The sequence below is a fragment of the Cydia amplana genome, chromosome 13, assembly GCF_948474715.1.
Source record: "Cydia amplana chromosome 13, ilCydAmpl1.1, whole genome shotgun sequence".
In the NCBI taxonomy this organism is placed as follows: Eukaryota; Metazoa; Arthropoda; class Insecta; order Lepidoptera; family Tortricidae; genus Cydia; species Cydia amplana.
The window spans coordinates 6,207,831-6,231,320 of NC_086081.1; the positions used below are offsets into that span (position 1 = coordinate 6,207,831).

Genomic DNA, 23,490 nt, shown 5'->3' on the forward strand with positions numbered 1-23,490 from the left:
GTTTTAGTCAACACCGACATTGGCAAATTCACCCTAGGCCAAAGTGCAGAGAGTAAGCCAGAAAAAAAATGTTTTCTTACGGTTTCGAGTAGTATGTTGTGTGTATTTTAATGCACTAAATGTAGTGCATTAAAATTTAAATAAAAATCCTTGCACATGAAATTTTAGCGTTTAGGGTTCCGAAATATTAGTTTTTTTTTAAATACCCGACAATAATAAACCAATTCAAGTGCTACAACACAGTAACACTACTTCTAAACCTATTTGTCAGCCACCTGAGAGCTTACGAATGTCGCTCTCAATAATCAGTGCTATACAGTTAGGGTTGCCAGATGGTCGGGATTTGGCGGGATTCTCCCGATTTTTAGCATGTGTTCCCGATTCCCGACCAAGTGAAAATTGTCCCGAAAAACAGCTTCACGTTATAAAACAATAATTTCATGTTCCGAACTATCGTCGAGCGAGCGAGTCGAGCCGTAATTGACAGAGCAGCTGACGTAGTGCCAATAATGTAAAATATCGTTGTTTTTAATACAATTACTTTAATTTGAATGTTTTTTTCCCGGCCTAAGTCCCAAAATCCCGAAAAATTTATTTATTTTCCCGATAATAGCGCTTTTCGATCTGGCAACCCTATATACAGTCGCGGTGGTCGAAACCGGCCAGCACGGTATGATGATGATGATGATGATTTCTAAACCCTGTATTCTTGTTCGCATAAAAAAATGCAATTCATTATATTGAATTGAACGACGTTTCGTTACACGTGTGATAGTGCTAATATGAATGGTATTGTTAGAACTTAGAACAATCATGTTGCGGTTACTTGTAATAAGGATTGTAAACAACGTATGAGTGTTTTGATCTAGCCATTGGAAAACGTAAGTATTGTTTGTGTTAGGGACTATGGATACAAGAAAGCAGTACAGTTTTTAAGTAAACTGGCTGTGACGTAAGTAGGTACAATAACAAGAATAGGTATGGTACTATTATACTTGTAGCACTTGTAGTATGAAATTATATGTAAATTTAAATGCAGCTTAGGAATGCTAATATTACACATGTCATTCTCAATAATATGCTTGCATAAAAAATCATATAAGCGAAATCGCGAGCATCGTTTTCAATAAATTAATTGCACTACGAGTAAGTGAATTTTAGGAAACTCAATTAAAACTGTAGCTTATCAAAAACAATTCTATAAAATTGGCCACTCGAAAGTGCCAAAGGCCGTTCTCAGCACTATAATCACCATTGTGCTTTGTTATTAGCAATATCTCGGTACACGGTGTCACTTTCATCGTCCCATATGCGTGACAATAGTGAAAGTGTGTTCACTTCGTATATAGTCCGGATGTCATACGTGGTCATACTTTCGGAATACAAATTGGTCTTGGGTTATGAAATAGAAATGCGTTGTTTACATTGCCAAGCTTGGTTGAGTTTAGTGTAATACGTGGTACTTGTGAACCAAATAAAGAATGGGCTAAAAGAAAAATACCGACATTATTAAATTTCTTAAAAGTTGAATGTACCGATGTCTTTTTGTACAAGCCATTTATGGCGAAGAATGCCCTGGCGGTCTAGCATGAGTTGCGTTCTCGCGCGCAACTCCATACATCTGGCTGGCGCGACTTCAAGTATGGACTCGCGCGCGAGTACGCAAGTTGTGCTAGACCGCCTCGCCTGGTCGATTTATAGGATGTACTTACTTTTGAATTACATTCGTACACAGTTTTCTTTGAACTGTTTGAAGTTCTTAAACATTGTTGCTTCAAAATTTGTTTTTCATTTGCCCAGCCATTATAGGTATAGCAATTTATTCTGTGGTATAGCTTAATTTTATCTTTCTTTAATACGTTTATTGCTAAGGAATGTACTTAAATGCAATTTGGTATTCGTTGTTTGTATTGATTGACATTACATATTTAGGTTTTTTATACGGCTCGTATATGGCTTTTACTTGAAAGTATAATTAGGAGATTTAGGAGCTGTTTTTATTTAGAATAAAATACTAGAGTGTAAACTTCTTTGGTTGTTCAAAATGTTACGTCAATTGTTGAATATAGAAAATAAAAGCATTAAATGATTGGTCTATCAATGCTTTTAACGATTTGAATGTAGAAAGTTTCACATTCTTAATTAATCGAATTCGTCTTACATTAACATAATTATACATCTTCCAGCTTCGTAATTCTACCTTCTTATCTCTAAAACCAGGCCCCTATTTCACCATGCCGACATTTGTCAGTGACATATGTCGAGTGACAATTGTCAAGTGACAGGTGACAAGTGACAACTTCGTAAACTGTTTTTGTATAGAAGTGCTTATAAACATGACAGGCATTTAGTTACAATTGTCCATCTTTCATTTAATGACAATGATTTGGTGGAACAAGAGTAGTTTTTATAAGTCGACATATTTGTAAATTTGTCGGTAATTCTTGACATGAGATCGGAGCTGTGTCAGGTTTGGGTGACACTTGTAGTGTTTTCGTTGTTAGCAAACCCCGTTATCATTGTTGCAGTTCATTGAAAATAAACGTTAGCAAAACTGTGTACCCTAATTTCGCCTTTAGGGTACAAATAAAAATGGCTTTAAATCGCTTTTAAATTTTTATGTACTAGCATTAAATCATAATTCCATTATAAATTGTAATTGTTGCCTATGAAGGCGTTTAGTAATTCAACATTTAGGATTTGGAATAAGTCTCAGTATAGTTTTCATAATTTAAAAAAATTATAATGCTAAGTTGGGGACCCGTAGCGTAATTAGGTATGTTTAAGTAGGTATTGTTTTTTTAATAATTTACTTAGGCGAAGTTGGGCACTAACAGTAAAGTTAGGGTTTTGGTTAGTTAGAAAATGAATCTCCGCGAAAGCAATAGTGGTAATATTCTTATACAAGGGAATATATAAAGTACGAATAAATTCCTACTTTGACGTCACTGACTTTGCATTTGCAGAAAAAATTACTTAAAACAAACAAAAAATAATGCTTTGACGCCTTGTCAACAAATAATGTAGGTATACGCTGCATTAGATGGGGTCGGGACACAGATGGGATCTCAATCAATATCATGTTAGTGATGAGAACACGGCACATCGAAAGCAATTAACGATCTCTTGTGAAGAATTGATAAATATGTCGACTAGTAAACATTACCCTAGTTTCACAAAATAGGTAATTGTCATTAAATTTAATATGGACAATTGTACCAAACTACCTGTCATGTTTATATGAAGTTCTATACAAAACAATTTACGAAATTGTCATCTGTCACCTGTCACTTGACAATTGTCACTCGACATATGTCACTGACAAATGTTGGCGTGGTGAAACAAAGGTCTGTCATTTTTTTGACAATTGTCGTACCTGTCAGCTTGGTGAAATAGGGGCCAGGTGTAGTGTAGAACCTGAATGCCGCCTTTGCTACGAGCGATGTTGCAATATACAATCACGATCGACCTTGTACGGTCAGTCTCTTTTCAACCTGGCCGCACCGACAGAAGATCCACAATTTTCTATTTATGGCAACTGAAAATAATGTTCCTTTTAATGATGGTGCCGGGAAATTGGTGTATGGAAATGAATATTGCCGTGAATGTGGAAAATGTAAAGGAAAATAGTTCCGGGCATGCGTATTGGAGCAGGACAGAGATAGTCGGTCGTTGGCTTTGGCTCAGCCGTCAGTTGGTGCCCGGCCGCCGCGCTGCGCGTATGCTCCGGCCCGTACGTTCGAAACATAGTACACATATTGAATTTCACGCGAAAATTTGATATCGTAGTCTATCTTGTGTTTTCAAGTGTTTGAAAAGTTCGTGCGTTTATGGTAAAGCTCGCTTTACTTCTGTGCTTGAAATATTTATTTACCGCTGTTGTGTTTTTGTTTGAGTGTTTTTAGTTTCGACGTTATGTTTTGGTAGAATGTAGGTATTTTTTTCTTATGTTTATTGTAATTTTTAAGTACCTAGTTTTATAACATATATTGTAGTGAATGCATTTTTAATAACATGACTATTTCTCAATATATGCCGCCAACAGAGTTGTTTTATCAATACAGATAAGTTATCGTGTTAATACATTACTTACCTATCGATAAATGCATATTACCTATTGAAGATGGCCTAGAACCAGTAGAACGTCGGACATTAAAGTTCAATGACCTTATTTTGCTAAAAATCCCACAATCATCATAAGTACCAACGTCTGCCTAATCATCAAATTCAAATGTAACGGTGTCGAACTCATAAACAAAAGACAACTTTAATTTAATGTTCTTTTTTCTGCGACCGGTAATGACAGCTAGCTAAGCAAGTCATTGATCGTAAGACCGTTTGAGAGCATTGTTGTGTGTATGGAACAAGACAAAAGGGATTTGAATAAGGGGGCCCTTGAAATTGATCGGGTAGTCCCCAGTCTCTGGTTAACCGTACCCCGAGCGCGATACAAATTTGATTTACTCTCGTGCAAGTCTTCGCTACGAGCTTTATATTAAGTCTCGATACCTCCCTTTGAAAGCATGTAGGTACAGAGATTATTCAATTATCTAAGCGTCGACTTAACGAATTTAATGATAATATATGGTTCTGGTAAGGCAAATCGAATCCGTATGAATCATGACCATTCTCTTGGGTGCAACTTCCGGCACGGTTTTATAATCTGCTGTTGGTATCTTTCTTGTATACTTAACAAAGTAAAACGTTGTGCCCTAGGTCACCACTCTGGAACCGCACTGCCAAGCAGTAAGAATTTCCTTACAATTCGTTTTGCAACGTCACTTTGACATAGTTCAGTGATAATTACTTACTTCGGACATAAACCTCGATAATCCCTAATCAATCATAAAATTGATGAATGACATTATTCCTCAATCTCTCTGATCTGCCTTGAGATTGACTAGAGCTTTTTGGCAAGACCGCTTTTTGAACGTTAAGGTTACCTACTCGTATTTTAGATTTTATACAATAAAGATAATATCATGTTAAATGTTGTTGAGAGGAATGAAGGTGGGTACCTATATTATACGACGATTATTCAACGATTATCTAACCGTTGAACCACATCGTTTCCTATACAAACAGGTTCTGGTATGATACTTCTGGTTTAATTATTGCGCGCGCTAACTGACTAAAAAAATGCTTTGAGTTGTCTATGATTGGCACTACATGAGCATGACAATGACAGCATTGACAACGTCAGGGTTCTTTGGCAGTTCAATAGGAACTTGTGATACAACTGATTTAACTACATTTCGATCATATGCTATTGAAAGTGTCGGCTGTCGTCGATTTAATAAGACCCGTAGTTCAAACTGAGAATCCTTAATCGGCTTTCAATAATTCCTTGCAGAATACAGCACGTTTCATTCACGCTCATGTTTAAAAACTTGAATTTTTTTAAATAGGTAAATCCTGAGGCTGATGGTAGGCTGCGTAATAAAAACCTTCGACAGCGGATGACAGGGTTGACGGAACCAGCTAAGCGTAAAAAAGTGTCGTAATATTAAAATTGTTTCTGCTGGTATCATTATTAGGTGCGCGTGCCAGATGTAAACCAAAAAATACTTATCGGCAACTCATTTGACCATTCAAGCGTCAATTTGGCCCCATAATGGTAAAGGACCCCTTTTTATCCGATCTTTTTGTTACCATCATAGGGTGCGAGGGTCGTTGACATTAGCCCCTTTTGTCATTTGGATTTGCACCGATATTTTTCATCGTACGTCGGATTAACAATATATCATTTCTAATCGCGTTTTCGATTATTACTTTCATTGGACTGAATGGCGTCTGTAATCCCTCGGACACGAGGATTTGGACGTATCTTTGAAACAATTGAAGCTCAGCTGCATTGATGAGATGGAACACTAGAGGGAAAGAGAGAGAGTAGCATTAATCATTGAAAACAATGACCGTGACGAATTAACAGATGGTCTTGCTCTTTTCTCTTTTTTATATCATGCTACGTTGGTGTCCAAGTAAGCTGCTTGGACAGCCAGCAAATAGTATCGTAGTACACTACCTACGTACGTAATTAAATAAGTGAAGTGAAAGGTTGTATTTATCTTATAATAATACGTTGGCATCTGAGCGTGGGCATCACCGCGCTATTAGATGCCCATTTTTTTAAGCTGATTGAAAAAACAGGTATCATGGCAAGAGAAAACTAAGGTTCCTAATAGATTTTATTATGCTTCATTAACGTACATAAATATAAACGTTTGGGATTTAACTTAAATTAGGGAAAGGAGTACATTACCTTACAGCGGCACCGGTAGATTTCTTATACAATGTATGTTATATTATATCTACAATGTACCACTCGTACTCTGAATGTGCAAGCAGCCGACAATAATGACGACAAACTGTGTCGAACCGTTTCAAATGCATTTGTCGCGCCCTGTGCTCCCGCGCAGGCTCGGTTACCATAAATCATCGACAACTAACGCTCAGCAATCCGGACAACCGTATAGATTGCAATTTATGCGCAATTCCGTGATAGTTAATACTGTATTAATTTGAGTTGAGTTATATCGTCTTGAGTCCACGTATGCTTTTTCTAATAAGTAGTGATCTTAATCGCTCTAAAACAGTTCTAAACAGGCGCGGCCAATGCTATCAGTACCCTTCATTGAAATCGGCGAAAATAAACAATTTTAGAGGAATCTGCAGCTCTTAAGAGCCAACAGGAGTGGTCATTTCTCCATACAAACGTACTCGACTGTTTCCTCCGTGCGTTTTGAAGCTAGAGCAATGATTTTTTCAACACAGATTAATATTATCAATATCTGTGTCGGACCGTTTTGCTTTTTTTGATATTTTTGCTTTTTAAGGCGCTAGAGCCCTTCAAAAATGGCCAAAATGGCCTAATTGACTATGCCGCAATGAGAGGCGTGCTATTCAAAACTGATATCAATTAGTCAAAAAAGTAAAACGGTCCGACACAGATAATGTCATAATCATTTAGATTTCCAAATTTGGTTATGATTGGTTAAGTTTTGGAGGAGGAAACAGTCGAGTACGAAACCTCGATTTTTGAGATTTATACGCAGGATTTTTCGCCTTGTCCTTATCGCACTAGTTTTAGGAGCCGCTTTCGTTAGCGAGACGGGTATATTTACCTAAAATATTTAAATCTTAGCTCCTGTTGGCTCTTAAATTAAAGTCCTGTATCATTGGCGTTCGTTTGATTCGTACTGAAAGCGACACTTTGTATATTTTTTTTATAATACGCCATCGTCATGGCCTAATTAGTAGCCGAGAATCTTAAGTAGAAGCAAAATTTGAGTCCCTGAAAGTAAAAGCACCCAGAAGATGTATATCTTAATGTAGATGTATATCCTATGTATATAGGTAAGTAATGATTTTGCATTTAATGACATTAAAACCAAAATTGGAAGCACTATACATTTATGGGAATAAACCTACTTTTTATGCATTATTGTATGCGGTTTATTAGTAGTTTTCTACTAATGAGATGAAGGTTAAGGAAATGACCGATTACATAATGTAGGTACCTACTTGGTAATTAGGTAGCATTTCCGATTCTTCATCGGGATCGGGACAATTAGAAAAAAATGCGATTACGTGATCGGAACTATTAACATTCTAAGAGTTTCTACGGGCGATCGAGGGCAAAATCAGATAAAGAATAAAAATACAAATTCAAATGAATCTCTCAAAATAAGTAGGTACCTAGTTACCTACTCAATAAAATGAAAAAATGCTAAACTTTTCATAATTTGCACGCGATGCACTACGAGTAATGGCAAACCAATATAAAATCAAAACGCTTGGATATCGCTTCTGAAGAGGCGCGTAGCGTAATGGCCGTACGCCGCAGCGCAGCCGCAGCTTGCAGCCTAATTGCAATAGTGGCTCGTGCTAATCCATCCGAGCGTAGAGTGACCAAAACAATGCGCTACCTGCCGGTACCTAACGGTACCAGAGGGCAACAATCTTTGATAACCATTGCGCAAGCGGCCCCGTTTTCGCACGTGTTTGTTGTGTGGCAATCGGTTATTACTTGCTGTCAGATAAAGTTACCTCGCTATATGTATCCGATTTCAATTAACCCATTCGGAAGCCGTAATGTACGATTTTATGACGAAATTTGAGACGCTGTTTTGAGGTTTCGATATTTTGAGAAGCGGGGTATACTATTTTCGACTGCCAAGGTATGATCCCAAATATAACATTCTACCTACTACTACTAATATGAGTAATATGTTCTTACCTACTTAAATGCCTTTCTTAAATAACATATATCTTGTACCTACTAAACAAAGTTTTGAGTGTATAGATATAAAAGTAAATTAAATATGTACATATGTCATTTATGGCATTAATTATTAGCAGGATCTGGATAAACTGAATCAGTTTATTATTTTGGGAGTCGAATGAGTTTGTCCTTCAAATTGCTTCAGTCAATTTGCAATTGACGGTTAATCTGTATGAGTAGATGTTCCCTTGTTTCACATTTAGTGATACGTTCAGTAGCAGTTAGTTCATCCTTAAACGTATTATCTAGCACCAAAGATGGGAGATATAAGTTAACTTGAAGGTTTATCTCGAGATTACCAGAGCAAATAAAGCGAATATCTACAACTAAAAAGATTAACGTCTTGTTGATACAGCCACTACAAATGTTTGCGTTTAACTGATCGTAAGATAATGTTCCATTGACTTTGAAACACTCCGTTGCACGCAATGCTTTTGCTAACATTCTCGCATTGATATTCAAGTGTATTCAATGCAACGTGTGCTGAATATTATTCGCACTCATTCATATGTTCGTTTAATTTAAATAGATGATTACATATTTAATTTTGTATATTAATTTCTTCTTTACTCAGTTTAACATTACTTGTTGATTTTGCACTTTAAATTCATTTTTATCGGAATGCATTTAGGTAGGCCATATAGCTATATATTTGGAAAACAATTAAGAAATATGAAACCATACCTGCAATAAATCGTGATGTTGTCGAGCATATGATTTCGTCGTAGCCCTAAATTCCCTTTTTAACTCGTGAACTCCTCCACGATTTAAGTGATCAGGTGAGTAGCGACTGTAGCGAGCGTCTCTTCGTAGCAATAGTTAGCATTCTATAGCGCAGGTCTATCCTCCAGGGGCGTTGCACCGAGCCATGGAATGCGCCCGATCGTGCTTACGAAACCACTCTCAATCGGACCTCTTGAATACGCAATACGATTGTCTACTGGATTAACTTCTCACACCATCTCATAATGCTACTATTATTAACTAACATTCCAAATTACCGTTCTGTAAGCACGCCGGCTTAGCATCATGGCTTTTTAATTACCCTTGTGTGTAGCGGAACATTTTGCTAATGCATTCCACTATACCTTCTTTGAGTCATATCTGACGTGTGCTATTATGAGAGAGGAACTCTATGTAAGTCTAATTAAGATTGTTATTTCAATTAAAGATGGAAAGCGATACGAGGTTTTAGAAGTTATATTTTGCGGGCGGTCCGGAACAACGGGGCCCATTGTTTTGTGCTCCTTATATTGCGGGTAGCGGACCACTTCATAGCCTTGCCGAGCTTAGTGCCTAAATTCTTAGAATGTCTGCTGAATTCAATTAGCCCCGTATGGTGTTCTTTAATGTTAATTAGCTCGCCGGTGGCGCCTTGAGTTTAACCGCCGCACGTACCGTCGTTTCAACAAGCTTGTATTTTTCTTTAAATTCTAGGCGGTCCTCGCATAACTTAATAAATGATTCTTAAAATGGCGATGGTGACTTTTACATCTAAATTATTCTGGCTCTGTCTGGTGTTTTTCAATGATGATGCAATATTACTGCAAGCTTGTTTATTTGATGGTTTTCGTAAACTTAACGACTGATAAAATTCCCGTACAATGGCGTCTTTTCAGCGTCTAAAAATTCATTAATCACAGGCAACCTCAAAGGCGGCTTAGTCTAAACCTTATCGGCTCGGCTCCCACTTATAACGTTAAAGACTGATGAGAGCGATTCGTCATGCTCCTCTCTGACCTACATGTGGAGGGTCCTGGCACTGGCATAGTGTAGGGACAACGACAGAAAACTATCTGCAGCTACTTGGGATTTTGTCGACGTTCAAATCTTGGACGCAACAACTACTTCTCCCTACGAGCGGTGCGTGTATCGTCAACTGTTTTTTGCGCGCATATGTTTGAAAATCGAATACTTTATAGTTTTATACAATTCTACTTTGGTCCTGGCTCCGATCGCGCAGATTTTTTTGCCAGTCTGTCACATATTGCCATTAGTGGCCCAGCGTGTGACCCCTATAAGAAATGTATTGGTACCAATTTTATTGTTTCGTTTCTCAAGTTGACATGTGAGGGGAGTAAAGTTATACGTTGATTTTTTTATGGAGAGGCGACCACACATATAGCTATTGATTTATTTATTTGAAACATGTAAGTTTTTGGATAACTTGAATATTTTATATACTAAAAATAAAAATATTAATCAAATGCAAATGGAGGGCTTAGATATTCCAATGTTATGAATGTTATGATGAATTGCATTCGTATCTTTATTTTCTCAGATTTTAAATCAAATATTTTTTTGCATTGCCTCTGTTTATTATACAATTCCGAGCACACTTCCTTTATCATAATAACAATCTTAACAAAATACAGTCTAACAATGAATATTGATAGCGCGTGCTCGGCCGTATAATGAAACTTTTTTGCACCATCTTCTATAAACTCTTTTCGCGTCAAGCTTTTTTTACATTGATTAATGACTGTTCCATTAAGGATGAGCGCCGATCGCTCCTAAACGTAAAAGCTTTGCACTTGATGATTAAATTCTTATTAAATTACCGTCACGTCACGTCTTTCTTTTTCGTCTTGTTTCGATACCGATTAATCATGGAAACGTTAATACTGAAAGTTGTTGAAAATTGAGTGTAGCAGCTTTCATTTTCGCATCGTTATTGCGTTATTCTTGAGTTGTTGTAAAATAGCACGCAACTTCTAATTAGATTCGCAGAATGTGATAATAAGAAAGTTGTACTGAAGTTAACAGTGAGATAATGATTTCGCTTCGGAGAGAATACATTCGGCACTGAGTCAACAAATAACAAATATTAGTTATTTCTGTTTACCACGCCTACATTATTACTCGTGCTGTACCGTTACTGGTCTGAATTTGAACACATTAAAAACAATTTTACGGTTTGTATGAGCTAAAAGCTTTTTTCTTTTAACATTTCAACAAATTTATGTACTGTTGAAGATAAAGTTGATGACATTTTAATGTTTGTCTTATCTTAAGCATTATAGTGAGCTTTACTGTCAAGGTTGTGGCCTTCAAGTGATGCATTTAATGAACTGTTTCCTTTTTAAATTACAATAAAGACGTCATTAATCTTACTCAATAAACACCCGCATATGTTTGTGCTACTAATTTACTTTTGCAATTATTACTTATATGTTAGTCTCGATCGTTGTTTGTATAACTTAGAGATCTTCATCGTACCATTCGTAGCTGAGTCCCGCTGAGTGGAGTGAGCTGACGTTGGCATACGTAATTTTTATACGATGGCAACATTGTTCAGTTCATTGATACTTACCGGCATTTCCGACTTCCCCATTTCATTAAAAGTAGTAAAAGTATTTTTGTTAAACGTCATCTTCGACTAAGAATAAGATATTTCCGAAACTGGGAAGTGGTAAAGCATGAAGGTATTATTTTCATCAAGCAACCATGCTACGGTACCTACCTACAAACAATTTATAAATCCACAACAGGTTTCGTAAACTACTTACCTATAACCACCAGACACTAACATTGTGTTTGACGAATCATCCTCTATGAGTCTAGTATCTATAGAATATGTAGTAAGTATATAAACAAAGACTATGGGTACAGTGATCGCACCTGCGCTCATTTGCGTAAGTTCCGCCCACACGTAACTAGATTTGCCCTTACATTAGTATTCCCGATCGCTGACACGACCCGCATCGTTTGCCTAAGTCAACAAGGCGTTGTTGGCCCAACCTGAGGCGCATCCTAATGTCTGTAGACAGTTACAATCGCTTTCCTGGAAACTTATGATAAGGGGAATCGATAATATTGATACCATCAAATATATAAATGTGAAATGAGAGCCAAGTTCAATATTAAGAATATGCGTCGTTGTTGACTTCGCCGGAAAAATAAGTGAGATCTAGGTAACATATGGGTGCCAAGTTTAAGTTCGCTTGGGATGTAATTAAAGTTCAAGATTTTGACTTGGCTAGTTTTTACGTACGTTCACGCTATATTATATTTGTCTAATGTTACTTTTCTAATATTTAGTTGGTTGGTATAAAACCGATAAACTTTATAACGTCCGCTTTATATTGTTAGATACTTAAGGCTCGGGTTTCAGTAAAAAAAAAAGATGTAGCCGGCAGTGGTTAGTTTTTGTGCCCTTGGCCTTGCCCGTGTTTTTGCGCGAAAAGTTTTTTATTGGCTCCAAAGCTTATAGTTGGTATGGGTGAAGTACTCTTAAGTTTATTACACTGTTTGTTTGAGCTCTTCAACTTGTTTAATTTAATGGTTTTATTAATATTGTTTAATAGCACTGTTTTCTTTGCGATTTCTGAAATATCTCTTACACTACTAAGCAACTGAGCAGTACTTAAAGCATAGAAGGCTTTCAGAATAGGATTTCAGGCTCTAGGGGACCTGTAGAACCAATTTACTATGTACATTAATTAACGAAACGTGAATTTATTTTTATTGAGTACATATAGGTCAATTACCTCTACGCCTAAACCAATAAGAGTCGTAAATAAAAATAATGCGAGGTAGTCGGAAGTTGCTAGCACCTTGTGGCTTTTGCGGTCCTGTGGCGCGCGCCGAATACAAATGGATTGTTATGTTTGGTTGGACCACTTCTTAACTAAAGCCCGACCAAAAATATATGATCATTGTCAAGAGGGCGCTGTTATTCTCATGTATGTGGTGACAGTTCAGTTCAGTATGAAAACTTAGTTCCATTGAAATTCCGCAATATGGCGCGTGATCATATATTACTGGTCAGGCTTTAACAATACTGTCTTTTCCTCCGTTTTTTTAAATAAATATCTTCCTCCATCCTCTTTAGTAAATAATCTATAACTTTCCTTATATTTAACGATTTAGGTATAATTAAAATCCATGCCAAAGTGAACACGAAAATAACTTCCAAAAGTGTTAGTTACATATTTATTAGGCAAAAAAATAATCCTTAACGATAATTGCCACAAAACACGTGCAACAATAATATCCCGTCTAAACTGCCATTCATAATTTCTTTATTATGCAAATGCTATAATCTATCTTTTGTACAAATTCATACAATGGACAGAATGGACACCCTCCAGAGTCCAGGTTGATTTTATCTATTATACGTTTCAAATATGGATTTTGATGTAAACAGTTCCTTTATTTGTAAAATATGGACAAAAAGTGCTTGTCAACCCATTTCAGAAAGTTGTTAAGAAAAGAAGTAACGTGTCGCGTGGTATAATATAAATACCTTTATAGTGTACATAATCATAGATACATTGACAAGAGCGTTTCAATCGAAATCAGGAGCGTAGAAAATAATACAATAAGGAACGCAATAACAAGTTGCCATATTTTATTAAGAAAGCCTTCTAAGAAGAAGAGCCTATTGTATGTTAGATAGGTACAGAGGATTACAGGTTTCAGGTTACAGCGTTACAGGTTTCGTCCTTGATGGTGAGAGAGAGGTGATTGCCACTTAGTAGGAAAAAAAATTAATTATTTTATGAACCACTGACATAAATCGAAATCACCCGACATAACCTTGTTAGACAGCACAGGTGTTCTGTAATAAAAAACAATAATAACGAAAAAGGATTGCAGTCGAGTCAGGCACGTATTAATAATCCATTACGGCTAGTTGCTTCCGGTTTCGGAGCTGTGTTTATTGTCTATGGAGCATCAATGAAACCTTTTGTTCAAACAGCCGAAGAGGAAGCGAGTCGAGCGAGGTGTAAAAATTTGAATTTGCGGCGACAGTGTCAGATTGCTAAAACTGTTTTTATGCGACAGTCAGGTAATTTTAGAGTTGAATGCTTGATTGCAAGAGAAGTTATAAAAACATCGTTTTATTGTATTACTCTGAATATACTTCAACATTGTTGTTTGTGTTTGTGTAGTCGAAATAATGACGAACTTTAAATTTCTTCGTGTACAGTACAATAGGTACCTACATACATTGTCCAACCCTGAGCGCCTGCCGCCAATTTCTTGTCACTACTCACTAGTTGCCATCATTTTTTAAGTTATTTTTAGATTAGCCATTAGCTAGTTTTATAAATTAACTAAACATGAATTCTTATGACTTGTGATAGTGATAGCCTCTTCTATCATTCATAAGCCATCAACAAAGTATGTTAGCAGAATTACTGTTGTTTCGTGACCCAGTTACCTATTGAATTCAAACGTAAAATGACAGTCCTTATCTGATTTTATTCGCTAAAGCTTGAGTAAAACCAGTCGCTGCTCCGGCGCACGTGCGTTTGGTTCCTTGGGTAGGTTGCGCAAGGGCTGATTCACTTCAATGTTGACATTCCAGTCTGAGAACGGAGCCTTTTGCTGGCTATTGTCTCTACTAAATATATAGGTAGCCGAGTTGTATTTAGACCACTGATTGTTGGTTGGATTACGGTTGCATGGTATAGCCAGTAATGAGGAAAAAATGTGTAATACATATTTTTAAGGACGCGTATCAAACAGATGTTGAAAAACAAATCGTGTTTAACAAAAATGTTGTGTTGGAACACTTGATTTTTTTTTCTAGGAGCTATCTTAATAAAGCTCCGATGATTTAAAAGGCCCAAAATGTAAATTTAATAACAAAATGCCTCAAAATTCAACTGATATAGCAAAGTGCTCTCTAATCTCACTTAGTTAAGTAGGTAGGTATACAAAATTCTAGAGAAAGCAATAGAAAAGTAATGAACAACATAATTACATATTTACCTGATGATGTTAATTAAAATACTTTTCAATAAATTCTTAGACTATCGCGGTAAAAACAAATATCCGTTATCCCACTTCTCCATAATAATGCAATTTGAGAGGCACGTGCTTAATTGTGAAGGCCAGCTTGTTAATTGCTATAATAACCCGATTGCCGGTAAAAGTCCAATTAGACTGAACCGTCCACCTGCGCAAACGCACCTTCCAGGCAGATGATCGGGACAAACTAGCTTAGCGAAAATTGAACTCAAAGAAACCGATTTAGTACGACCTTAAGCTCCATAAACAGTAGGTGTAATTAGAGCTCTTTAGCTGGTTCGTCGAGGTAAACGCACGCATGCCGTAAGATGCCATTGCCGTTAAGTCTAAACGCAGTTCCAAATTTAAATAATATCCATTTGTCCTTTTTCATTTTTAGGTTAACAGGGTTGACTAAAAGAGATAGCACGATAAATTATTTTCGATTTTTATCGATTTATATATGAACACCTTGTACCTAATTTGAATTTTGGTAACCTGTTACATTGTACATTGTGTTCTTTAAACAGACGTTATTTAAAGAGTTGGTTAAGTGTTAAAGTCATTATAAAATAATGAACTAGAACAACAATGGAGTTGAGTTAGGTTAAGTAACACTAATGTGAGTAAACAAGATAAATCAGAGTACTGTTGTATTTGTTTACTTTACAGTTTGTATAACTTAAAAAAAAATCATACCTTAAATTTTGAGTTTATACTGATATTTATTTGTAAATTCTTTACATCAACATAATACTTAATAGGTGATTACTTATTTCATTTATATAGAGAAACTCGTGTTCCTATTTATGGCTTTAGTTAGGAACTTAAAACGAATTATTTAATACGTTACGCGTAAAAAAACTAATTCAATAAACTATTATAAAATGTTTATTGGTTGTATAATAACATTGATAATAATTATAAAATTTATAAAGCTTATTATCCATAGCACTTGCTTCATCTATTCAGTCAAGGCCAGGTGTCATTACAATTGCTTCCTAAACTCAACGAGTCTAAGGCAGAGACGTACCAATCTAAAATACCTTCTCCGATTACTATAGAAGGTATATATCTGGAGGTCATGTTATACTAGACTATCCAAGAAGTCGATTCGCCCCTCATTTGTAAGTGCTGAGAAGTTGCCGAAACTACGAGGGCTGTTTGATAAGTACCCGTTTATGAAAAAAATAATCAGTTGTTTTTGTTTATATGCATTTATTTTTCTTCATAGTCTCCTTTTAACTCTATACACTTGTTCCACCTATATTCAAGCGTCAATAAACCATCCAAAAAGTATGATTTCGGAAAGTCATTAAAATAGGCCTCTGTGGCGGCAATGACTTCGTCATTTGATTCAAATCGCTTACCACCGAGCCATTTTTTCAGGTTGGGAAACAAAAATAAATCGCATGGGGTCAAATCTGGAGAATACGGGGGGTAAGGCAATAGGGCGTAGCGTAATTGTGTTAATTTAGCCAATACAACTCTAGACGAATGAGCTGGTGCGTTGTCGTGATGAGACAGTACTTTTTTATTTCTTAAATGGGGTCGTTTGTCCTTCAACCCAGCGTCAAATTCATCCAATAAATTGGCATAGTACTGCCCTGTTATCGTTTTCCCCTTTTCTAAGAACTCAATATGTATAATACCCTGCGAATCCCAAAAAACGGTCGCCATGACCTTTCCAGCCGATGGAACGATTTTTGCTATCTTTCGCGCAGGTTCACCCGGTAAAATCCACTGCTTCGACTGCCCTTTCATTTCCGGGGGGTAGTGGTGACCCACGTTTCGTCTACGGTCACGAAACGACGCAGAAACTCCTTCGGGTTACGTTTGAACACGGCCAAACACTGCTCCGAAGTAGTCAGTCGGTTCCGTTTTTGCTCCTCCGTGAGTAAACGCGGCACCCACCTCGCCGATACTGTCTTCATACCCAATTTTTCTTCTAATATGTTTTGTACCCGCTCGATTGGAACATTTACAGCATCAACGATTTCTCGAAGTTCAATTCGGCGGTCGGCTAAAACGATATTTTCAATTTTCTTAACCATATCGTCTGTAGTCACCTCAATTGGGCGGCCTGGGCGATCCTCATCAAAGACGGTTGTTCTCCCCCGCTTAAACTCGTTAAACCAGTATCTGACGGTTGTCATAGAAGGAGCACATTCATGGTAAACCGCTTGCATTCTTACTTTTATTTCATCACATGTTTTTCCTTCCAAAAACAAGAATCTAATTACAGACCGATACTGCTCTTTCTCCATTTTCACAATTTTAAGTTCACGCTTTCACTGAATCGCTGTCAAATGAGAAAAAAACAAAAGAATGCTGTTTTTTTTTAAATTTTCCCACCTCTGAAAAATGGCTTAAAACGATTGTATACATATTTTCGGCCCGTGATATTAATACATTTGGAAAACGGGTACTTATCAAACAGCCCTCGTAGTCAAGTAACACTGTACTTGTGTTTGAATAGATATTCGTGTTCAAATGACATTATTCTCTGTGCGACAGGCAAATAGTACACATACAAACGACAAATGTGATTTTTAACCTCAAATGTAACAATGCAACTTGCAATCTCCAGTAAAATAAAATTATAAAGAACCAAGTATTGCACATTAAATCGATTAATATGAACATAATAAAGCAGTCAAAGTGTTTTCCTATTCTTACGATCTATTTACTATTCTTCCCAGTATTATAGTTTTATTTTTAAACTAAAAAAATATTCTGAAGATATCAAGAAAGTGTGTAAATTCTATTTAGAAATTCAATGAAAAAGGAATGAATTAATTAGCTAATGGTCACTATCTACTTTACTGTAAAATGGAAATGGCTGTTGTTAAATTCGTTGTCATTAAATTCGTGATTTCTGCAATAAAACTAAGTAAACCCATAAAAATCAAACAGAGTAGCCCAAGGCAGGTAAAAAAGACTGTGACTAACTCATAGTATGGCGCGTCCCTAATCGATATTAGATAATCCGACGCTTTGGACACGCTCTTACGCTCTAACGTTACATTGACGGCTTCTATTACCGCTCTAGTGGAAAAAACAACGTATTTTATTATGTTTGTAACACTTTTCCAGAGAATAGAAAAGCATTTGGGTCAATCAACCTTTGGAAGTTGTTATTATTCTGTACAGGACCTAACGCGGGAAGAAATCTAGAAGAAAAGGATATTAGAGCATAGCCCCTGAAGAAATTGGTTTGTTAAAGTTTTTTATATGTAATTACGATTTACGACTTTTCTGACTTTGAAAAATAAAAAGCTTCTTTCTGTTATTCTTTTGCGGCAGTTGGATACAGTAGTAACAAAATTATCATAATATGGTTCCAAGTGAGATATGCAGTCATAAGTAAGTAGGTACTATTTAAAGTAAAGCGAGAGATGTCATCTTATTTCGTGTTTTCTTAAAACAGTGGATGTCATGTCTTAAAAAGCGGCTATCAACTTATTCATAATGTCCATTTTATGCTTATATATGATATATGACTCTTATGAGCTGCAAAGAAGTAAAAAAACAATTGTTAGTTAAAAATAAATTATTTTGCGCTGATAACTCTAAAAAAATAAATTTAATAAAATCTAAGTTTGAGGTCATTTCTCATATGATATAGTATGTAAGTGAATTCAATATAAAATAATTTATAATCGTACTAAAATTGCTCATATATAATCATTCACATTTATTGCAATTATATCCATTATAGATTTTTAAAGTGAACGGCCAACGCTCGATTACATGGATAAATCGTTGGATAACGACTAATGATCACTTTCGACATTTATCATACCAATACATATAAGAACTATTAATGTGCTGAACAATAGTACAATGATTACGTGAAACAGATAGCGTTAATATTTACATTAGAGACATCAAAGTCTTACCTACTTTTTATTGACACCACTTGTCAAGACAATAGTACGAAGTTCCCATTCGTTATAAAAGAAATTAATCTTTAGTATTCCGCCACACTTGTATCGTAAGATCAGGCAGATCGTAATGTTCCTGTGTAATGTTTTGACGATAGTGACATTAAACCAATATATAGGTAGGATAGGTTCGTGCTTTAGATGCCCGAAGGGCAAACTGCCCAGAAATAGGAGCCCCGCGTAGCGGGGCTCCGTCGACTCAGGGAACGGGTCAAAGATTTTCACGTTTCACGATATGCCTATGAATTTCACGATATGCCTAATCTTACGATCGGCCGCTGACATATACCTTGTTCCCATGCCATAAAATCTGGTTTCAAAGTTTGAAATTCAAACACATGTGAATATAATGAGCACCAATACACCTTACACATTCATCATCAGAACAAATCTTTACACTATAACGGAACGAATCTCTATTGAATTTGGTAATTATGTAAGTAGCCTAATGGTTGTGTAAGAGTGGCGTAACGTTGTTGCGCGTGAGTGGACCGGGCATGCAAAATTGACCGCGTCCGCCGGACGGAGCGCCGGCGAAATTTCTTCGCGGGTTCTTAGACGAGTATAGTATAACAAAACACTTAAACTGACCATGAACAGGCCTTAACTCGTTGCGATAAGGTTTATAAATGAGTAGTTACTTTGTCGACAACGCTATTCATTTCAAGCTTTTTGTTTAAAGATTTGGTTGTTTTAGATGCTTCTTGACAAAATAAAGTTTAATTTAGTTTGTAGCACGTGATAAATTCTAGTTTCCAAGTTTGCTTTCAGCATGCTGTTCACTAAAATAGAAAGTTGCCGACTGAAGTCGATACAAGTTTTATTTGCAATATTAAATCTAGTTTTCAACTCTTCACTGCAGTGCAGTGCGGACTGCAGTTTGGAAAAATCGGGCCGCAGTTTTACAAAAGTTCTTCTTTTCATGCTGACGTCCGTAACATATTCATTTTAATGATATTGATTCCTATAATAAGCCATTAAGAACGTATTCAGTTGATTTTTATAAGAGAATTGAATTTCCGTGAATAGATGTGAGAGCGGGTCAAGGTGAGGAAACAAATGAGTTTCCATTTTAATCTGAATGCAATGGGCAACAATGGGTGATATAGGACGCTACGTTTAGCATGACTATTAATGCTGTTGTACTTTTAATTATGCACCACTTAACTATGTTACTTCTGATATACATATGCTTTCTGCTTCGTTTTGTAATACCTAAATATTACTAGTTTAATCGCTAAAAACTCTTTCGTAAATAAGTACTTGATGTTTACTACGTCTATAGAGTCATAATGATATTGCGGAACACGAACACCTATTAACCTAAATTGAACCCTATTGTGCGATGGATTCTTCATTCAAACTAGGACTTGGCAACTATAGTTGACAAACATGCATTCATAACATTTATTGACGTGTCAGGGACTCTCAATTAGTCTTCATATTAATCAGTTCATAACTAGGCCATTTTCATTAGTAGAGATACAACAACTCTGGAAATAACTACAAGGTTTTGATTATTAGCGTCTAACATCGTTGTTTCTTCTTTGCAGACAAAAATGTAGATGTGAAAAAAGTTTAACCTACAGTTGGGACGATGTCAGTTGACCAGGCATCCCCTCTCGTGCCCATCAAGCCCCAAGTGTCTCTGCAGAACAGTGCGCTGATTAAAAACAGTCATAACAGGAGCAGTTTCTGTGGAGCGATCCCGTCGCCGACAAACGGCAATGGGACGTTCAAAACTTTCGCCGTGAACCGTAAGAGTTGGAGCGGGAACGTGACGATTCCACTCCAACAGTTCAGCCCCGACAACCAAACCCCCCAGCTCGGGACCTTCCGCTCCGGCACCGGGACGTTCCCGAGGAACAGGGAGCGGAACAATAACGGCTCCAACGGAATATTAACACCTAACGGGAACTCGGTGCAGACGTTTAGAGGAAATGAAGTGCGGAGGAGCGGATGTACTAACGGCCGGCGCTACGCTGAGATCGGAAACTGGAGTAAAAGGTTAGTACGGAAGCGTTGTCCTGTCATTGGTTAATTTATCTTTTGTTTTTCGTGAGTTTTCAGCGGAAAATCCAATGGCTGTTGCATTAATTTATAAGCTTGATCAAAATTACTTTTAACAGTTTTTTAACGTTGAGACAAATTAATTAATCTAAGCGCGTCAATACGATAGCAATTAAAAATCCTATTTATTGTGTATTACTGCTAAGAAACGGGATCCGCTTCCGTCGTCTGTATCTCCTGATAAGTACATAACAGACATTTTCAAGTAAAAAGCAAATATTATATTATTACGGATCCAATAAACTACATGCGTTACTAACCGTTACCAACTACTGTTGTCATTTCCAATCAGTCCAGGGTAAATTACTAGATTTTAAGCTTCAAAATTGTACTATGAAAGTAATAAAAGTTTTATTACTACCTATCCGTTACAACTACCAAGTGCAAAGCGTCTTATTAGATTTAAACAAATAGCGTCCCCCATCAGGTAAATAAAGTAGCTAAGCGTAGCTTGTTCCGCCAACTTTTACTAGAGCCTATTTATTTTCTCTTTTTTTTCATTTCATCCCGAGTAATTCTGTAACAAGTTTTTCCAATTTCTCTCTCGTCCCTTTCATTTCCTCCCTCTTGTCGTGTCTCGGCTCCTTAATATTACTTTTATTAGCTGAAAACGTTTAACAAACATTGGTTTTGGAATCTAATATGGATTGAATTTTATTTCAATAAAGGTTTAGATTACTCTCAAATGCAATTTTGATCGAGAAAGTGTATTAGTATGATTGTTTTTCAAATAGTCTTGGTTTATCATTTCTGATTCATTTGAAAGAGAAAACTTATTGAATCCAATGCGTTCTATTTCACCTGCTTCATATTACGTGACGCGATTGAAGATGGCGGAAGAATTATTGAGATGTTTACCACAAGTTTTTATCTAATCGTAATCTTCATTATGTTTAATTCGCGGCGTGTCGGAAGTTTGGCCATAATTCTTGCTCACTCAATTTGGGGCAGACTAAGTCGCTCGATAAGGCCCCGTCCAATAATCCGGCCAGTGCTAGGCCGTTTTACCGCAGTAGACTTTAATGAGCAGTAGTATTTATTACCCTAAGCTAGGTTTCAAAATTTAATAGTCACTGACCAATCGCGTATTTGTCTGCTAATAGTGCTGATTTTTCGCAAACTTCTAGATTAAAAGATTAATGGAAGCCTACACCCGAAGTTTGCGTTGCGTCCAGTTTACAACTTAGGAAACCCGTTTATATCCACTGACGTGTTCCTTAGAATCCAATAGAAGGACGAATGAATTATTTTAATTCACGGCAGTACCGCACATACTAATACTAGTAGACACATGTCACATGCCACAAAATTTCTTATAAAATAACTGTAGCCTACCGGATACTCCAATCCTTGTTATACTGTGATTCCAGGCCATATTATTAGGGGTTTATCGCGACATGATGCGTCGTCACTAGCACTGATGTTATCTCTCTGCTGTTTAGCGTATCCTTTAGCGTAGTCGTCCATTTACTTTGTGGACTTCGTTTGCTTCTTTATCTCTTATTCGGTTGTTTGTTAATTGCGTTTCCTTTAGCAAACGTTTGTAGTTGGAACGTTTTATATTATTTTTCACTGTAAATGTAAGCTTTACGTGAAACTTACTCCGAGCTGATCAGCAAATGCAAAATAAATTATCTAATTATTGACATATCTTGCACAAGCATTAAATATTAATACCAATACCAATTTTATCCACTTCAAATCAAATACCTAATTGTATTGACTTAAAATTTATAAAAAATAATAAATTTTGGTAAGATAATATTGAAAAAATATATTTAAAATGAATGTGAATTGAATTGCAATGCAACTGACCAGAAGCGGCATATCGCATATGGATACATAACAAGCAGATATCCCGCGAAACTAGTGATGAGTTCTCCTGTATGCTCAAATACATTTTGATCCACGTGGCACGTTATTAGTAATGAACTTTAAAGGGCCGTCACAATAGATCAATACTTGGTCGACGTGACACTCAAAGGCCCGATACCACCCCAATAATAATATAACGTATTAACATAGTATATCTATTAACACATTGCAAAGTTAAATTACTTAAAGTCTTCTAATTGAAATTCATCGCACTCACGCATAATCCGGCCATGCAAGGTTGTTTCTCAGCCATTGTCTCGTGTTGAAGATAATTTGGCAACGCTTTGCATAAAAGGGAAATCCACTTTTTATCGCAAGTTCTGTGGCTACATTATGTGGTTGTAGAATTAGTGTTTCAATCTTCCTCTTTCCATTTTATGGATTGGGTTCAAAATGTTGGACAACTATATTCGAGCATCATTTCTAAATATGAAACTTTTACTGTACTTTTGGAAACTTTTTTGACTCTTTTTTTGTTATTAATAAGTACCTATTTACTGTGCATACTTCATTCAAATCTCTAACATAAACTCAAGTATTCACTGAATGTGGTTGTTTATTGTCGGTTATAAT

The 23,490-nt window shown here is 36.4% G+C and overlaps 1 protein-coding gene across 10 annotated transcripts in view; it reads left to right on the forward strand.

The window, feature by feature from the left end:
• Positions 1-23,490, forward strand: part of LOC134653399 (protein sprint) — a 271,300-nt gene that overhangs the window by 112,033 nt on the left and 135,777 nt on the right. For 2 of the 10 annotated variants that reach the window (XM_063508734.1, XM_063508741.1), the window contains exons 1-2: positions 3,637-3,930; positions 20,526-20,979. The exons of 2 other annotated variants lie outside the window; for them this stretch is intronic. In XM_063508734.1, coding sequence (XP_063364804.1) covers positions 20,570-20,979 — 410 coding nt within the window. In that variant the 5' untranslated portion in view covers positions 3,637-3,930; positions 20,526-20,569. Of the gene's footprint in view, positions 1-3,621; positions 3,931-20,525; positions 20,980-23,490 lie in introns of those variants that run through there. 6 more of the 10 variants (XM_063508742.1, XM_063508740.1, XM_063508735.1 and 3 more) reach the window with 6 other exon arrangements.